Source organism: Alligator sinensis, unplaced genomic scaffold (genome assembly GCF_000455745.1).
Source record: "Alligator sinensis unplaced genomic scaffold, ASM45574v1 scaffold2165_1, whole genome shotgun sequence".
NCBI classification, from domain to species: Eukaryota; Metazoa; Chordata; order Crocodylia; family Alligatoridae; genus Alligator; species Alligator sinensis.
The window spans coordinates 301,535-306,023 of NW_005843125.1; the positions used below are offsets into that span (position 1 = coordinate 301,535).

Sequence of the window (4,489 nt, forward strand, 5' to 3'; positions counted from 1 at the left end):
GGCGGGGCCAGCCGAGCCGGGCGCTGCTCCAGCGCCCCCGGGACCTCGCACGGGCGCAGCCCCACAGGCCTTTGCACGGGGCGCCCCGCGAGCCCCCCGCAGCCGGGACCAGGCAGCTCCCTCGGAGCGGAGGAAAGACGACCTCGGGGGGCCGCATTGCACAGCAGTTTTGTCCCGTTCAGATTCAGCGGGGAGCGTTACTCATGGGCCAGGGGCTAGGGATGGATGGGGCTGGTTAAGGTGGAAGCGAAGCACAAATATAGCTTCACTGCAGCGAGGTCAGAGGGGGCCGGCCCTCGCCGGAGCTGTGCAAGCAGGGTCTGGGCAGCCTCTGGCGGGGGATGATCTAGCGCAGCGTTTCTCAACCTTGTGACCCAAACGTAGGGCACGAGAATATATGAAAGGGTCACGGACAAACTTTAAAAATGGATCCTCCTTTGAAGGCGGAGTGCATGGGAAACGGTGGGTGTCCCCTCCTAGGCTGGCAGAGTTCCTGCCTGCCCCCCCACCCCACACACACACACTGGGGAGCTGGGGGCAGCGGCCCGGAGTGAGGGGCACCAGCAGAGCCAGGGGGCTGTTTCCTACTTAAACTATTTACTAGGTCGGGACTGGCCATCGATCTTTACAAATGGGTCCTGGTACAAAAAATGCTGAGGACCACTGATCTAGCATAGCTGTGCCTGTGTTTTACTATGGGGATTTCCCAGGCCTTTGTGCTTTGCTGGCTGTCCTCCTTCCCTGCTTTCTGCTATGCTTGTCAGGGTGTTATTAAGCCTCCCTCAGAGGCATTGGGTCTGGGATCTTTGGCTGTGTTGTGCCAGTGCTCCTGTTAAGATCAAAGCTGGCAGTTCCTGGCTAGAGGGTCTTGTCCCTCTGCTCAGGGTCAGACCAATTACCATATTTGGAGTCTGGAAGGAATTTTATCCCATGGTCAGACTGGTGCAAACTGCGGGGGTGGGTTGTCTTCCTCTGTAGCAGGTGGCGTGGCCCTCTTCCTGGGATCTCTTGAGCGTATATCAACAACATTTCATAGAAGCAGGACATTGGTTACTGTGGCAGGTTAGGGTGTTAGGTCTGTGTTGTGTCAGGGTTGACAACAGTCTTAGAGTTTAGATTATGGTTTGGATAGGGGTGATCCTACCTCAAGCAGGGGGTTGAATGAGATGACCTCTGGAGGGTTCTTGCAGCCTGATGTCATATATGATTTTATGAAGAACAATCTGCAGGGCTGTGAAATAGGAGCTTCACTACCAGGCGCAGCTAACGGACAGCAGAACTGCAGAACAAAGGGAAATGATTTTGGTGGACCATCAAAATCATTAAAAAGAAGAGAGGGTTGTTAACACCTGGGGAATAAGGAGTTTAGAAGGGTTCAGGTAGATAATGAGATGTGAAGTCAATTGACTCTACTAGAAATGCTCCTGCCACTGCCAGCCAGTTGGTGTTAAATTTTAGGTGGAACAAGAATCAAAGCGGGTACAAGTGCATCTCCCTTGTATCTGCCCCGATGACATGAGTGTAGGAGTCTGGGGGCTTTAAGTAAATCACCAAGTATTTTCAGATGTAGGGGAAAGTCACAAAGTTTGGCAGTGCTGCTGATTCAAGCAGGATACATTGCTTTTAAATTCTCTTACCACCCTAGTTTTGTCACCTTAGCACCAGGTTTCCTCATTTCTGATTTAAATAATAATCAATGATTAGAGCAAGGGTGTACCCATTTAGTAAGGAGCATTAGGAACTTGAGGACAAGTAGGTATAACAGCTATAAAATGAGAGGAATCTGAAAAACATGACAAAGCAGAATGTAATTCTGTATTAGAAACCCAGAAGTAAGTTAATTTTAAATACTAAATCACATTTCATAGACCCCTTAACAGGAGCTAGCAACACACATGACAGAGCATTGAAAGAATGACTGACTAGGTTAAAAAAAGATTACATAAATCCTTCAAAATCATACATAGTTATTACTAGGACAGTGTTATTTTCCTCAGGGCTTTATAAGCACTGAAGAAAAACTAGGTTATAGAAATACAGGTGAAGCCCTAGGCTTTTTCAGAACAGTACTCACTTTCTATTTTCTCATGTTAGTGCCGTATCTGGGTTCTGATGAGGAGATTCATCCAAACATAGATCCTGTCCAAGAGCCAGCCAGCCCTTACAAAACCAACCACTCTCCTATGCTTATTTATCTTGTGATAGAGTTCATCACCACCACAGAGGAACTAAGGACCAAACTCACTGGGCGCATCTACATATACTCTTAATGAGGAACAATAAACTCCAGTGCTGTTTGCACTGGAGTTTATTGCTCCTGGGTGCTGTGTTTACATGTGTGCCTGGGAGTGCAGTACATTGAACTGCCCTGGCTGGCAGAGGGCCTGAGGGGATAGCCTGCCAGTGTGGGGCTGCTCCAACCTGCTCAGCATGCTGCACAGGGGCTGGCTGGGGCACAAGGGTGTTCTATGTGGGGCCAGGCAAATGGCAGCCCCCACACTGAAGCACATTCGTGCTCCAGCCAGCCCTGTCTGCATCTACACGTGCATTGCTGCATGCTAAATGATGCTGCCGTAGGATAGTACTTGTGTTTACAGTGCTATTGGCAGTATTTATTAGTTTACTGCAGCTAAAGAGGGCTGCAAGTGTAGACGCTGAGACACTGCTGTGGAGTTATTTAGGTAGCTCTGCAGTAAATCTCTCATGTAAACGTTTCATGTATCGTGTAAACTGCAGTGGAGTTGCACCAATTTCCATCAGCAGAGAAATGTATTGGAAATCCTTGCCTTATTCCTTTGTGTCATAACCGTGTTGCTGAAACAATACCTGTAAAGTTTGCATCTGCTACCACATACGTGACATTTGCCACATGTACCATCTTTTCAGTCTTGTGCACTGGAAAGCCAGATTCTGCATCTGTTTTATATACAACAATATTAAAAAACATAGCACAATCATCAGGATACATATGCCTATGTATAATCAATACAAGCCCTTATTTGTGTTATTTTGTCCTCCTTTGCCTGCCCCAGCCCCCCACCCTCCCAATACTTAGAACCCTCTCCCTCATTGTGACATGAATAACATGGAGACTGAAAACTCACTAGAGCAGGAAGCATCTGTAAAGCATCTTGCACATTTTTGGGCACTGTAAAAATCACACCTTCTATTACTTACAAACAGCACAAACCAAGTTAACAACAACAGCCTGTGTTTTGGGTACCTTGGTTTCCTAGGAACCATCATTATTAATAATGCTCATCTTTCTTTATGACTTTGTTTATTGGTTCAAGTCCCAGGAAACCTATGACCAGTTCAGGGCCACCCATTTAGGTATCTGGAATGACTTGCTGCGCTAGAAGAACGGGACTCACTTAGCAACAATTAGAAGCAATTAGCATTTCAGCAACGAGAGAGACTGCCAGACATGAAGCACATGTGACTGTCATGGCTACTCTACCTTCATGTATGAACTGCATTCATGCAAGAGATGGTTCTATAGCAGGGGTTTTCAACCTGCAATCTGCAGACTTCTGGGGATCCACAAACTATGTCTAAGGGGTCTGCAAAAGATGACTATGATCAGTCAAAGTATATGAATACCCATGCCTACAGTTCAAAGGGGTCCACATCTCCAGTTGAAATTTCCAAAGGGCTCTGCACCTTCCTTTGAATTTTTTTAGGGGTCTGCAAATGAAAAATGATTGAAAACTGCTGTTCTACAAGTAACTGATGCTATTAGATTCCAGTCCTGATCAGAGCCCTTAAGGTGCTACTAAAGCATTAGTAATATGTTACAAACCTCACCTATACATAAAATAATGCAGAACTTCAGGGACCATCCCATTCTCCAGTCCTAGAGATGGTATTTTTCTGAAGATGCCAGAGTGTTCATGAGACAGTCTCTAAGCATTGAGGGGATTAAAGAAAGATCCTACAGCAGGATTAGCTTTTAGCTCTTCCCACACTTCTGTAGCTGTTGTTAAGTCTTGTTGGGATTAGTAAGCATTACTGTGCTCTGATGACTCTGGACAGGTTTCCAAATGGATATAGTATTTCTCAATAAACATTTGTATTTTGGTGGTGCTAAAACTCCCCAGCAAAGAGTCCGAACCTACCCCATAGTGCAATATTAACACAGGTACAGAGACAGTCCCTGCCTCAGAGACTTTGTGTTGGTGTTTGATGTGCAGGGAGGCAGGGAAGTTAGACTATAGACTGAGACATTCTTAAATCCAGGTTTCTGCAGCCCTGAACTCACCTCCACTGTACATCAGACAGAATTTGTAGTTGCTTTTTTTTTCATTGACAGAGTCCTCACAAGCTCTGTCTACATTACAACAACAGCTATGTTGAAACGTGGTTGTGGGTGCAGTTCTGACATTGCAGAAGTAATAAAGCTTAAACATTCCAAGGAATACTTAACATTTGTCATAGACATGATCATTAAACCACTCATTTGCTTCATGAGAGGACATTCCAGTCCTGC

The 4,489-nt window shown here is 46.0% G+C and overlaps 1 protein-coding gene across 1 annotated transcript in view; it reads right to left on the reverse strand.

Annotated features, from left to right (window-relative positions):
* The window catches only part of LOC102374695 (sulfhydryl oxidase 1-like), a 60,308-nt gene that overhangs the window by 43,661 nt on the left and 12,158 nt on the right, over positions 1-4,489 (reverse strand). Inside the window, exon 3 of the mRNA XM_006037491.3 lies at positions 2,827-2,916. Coding sequence (XP_006037553.1) covers positions 2,827-2,916 — 90 coding nt within the window. The remainder of the gene's footprint in view (positions 1-2,826; positions 2,917-4,489) is intronic.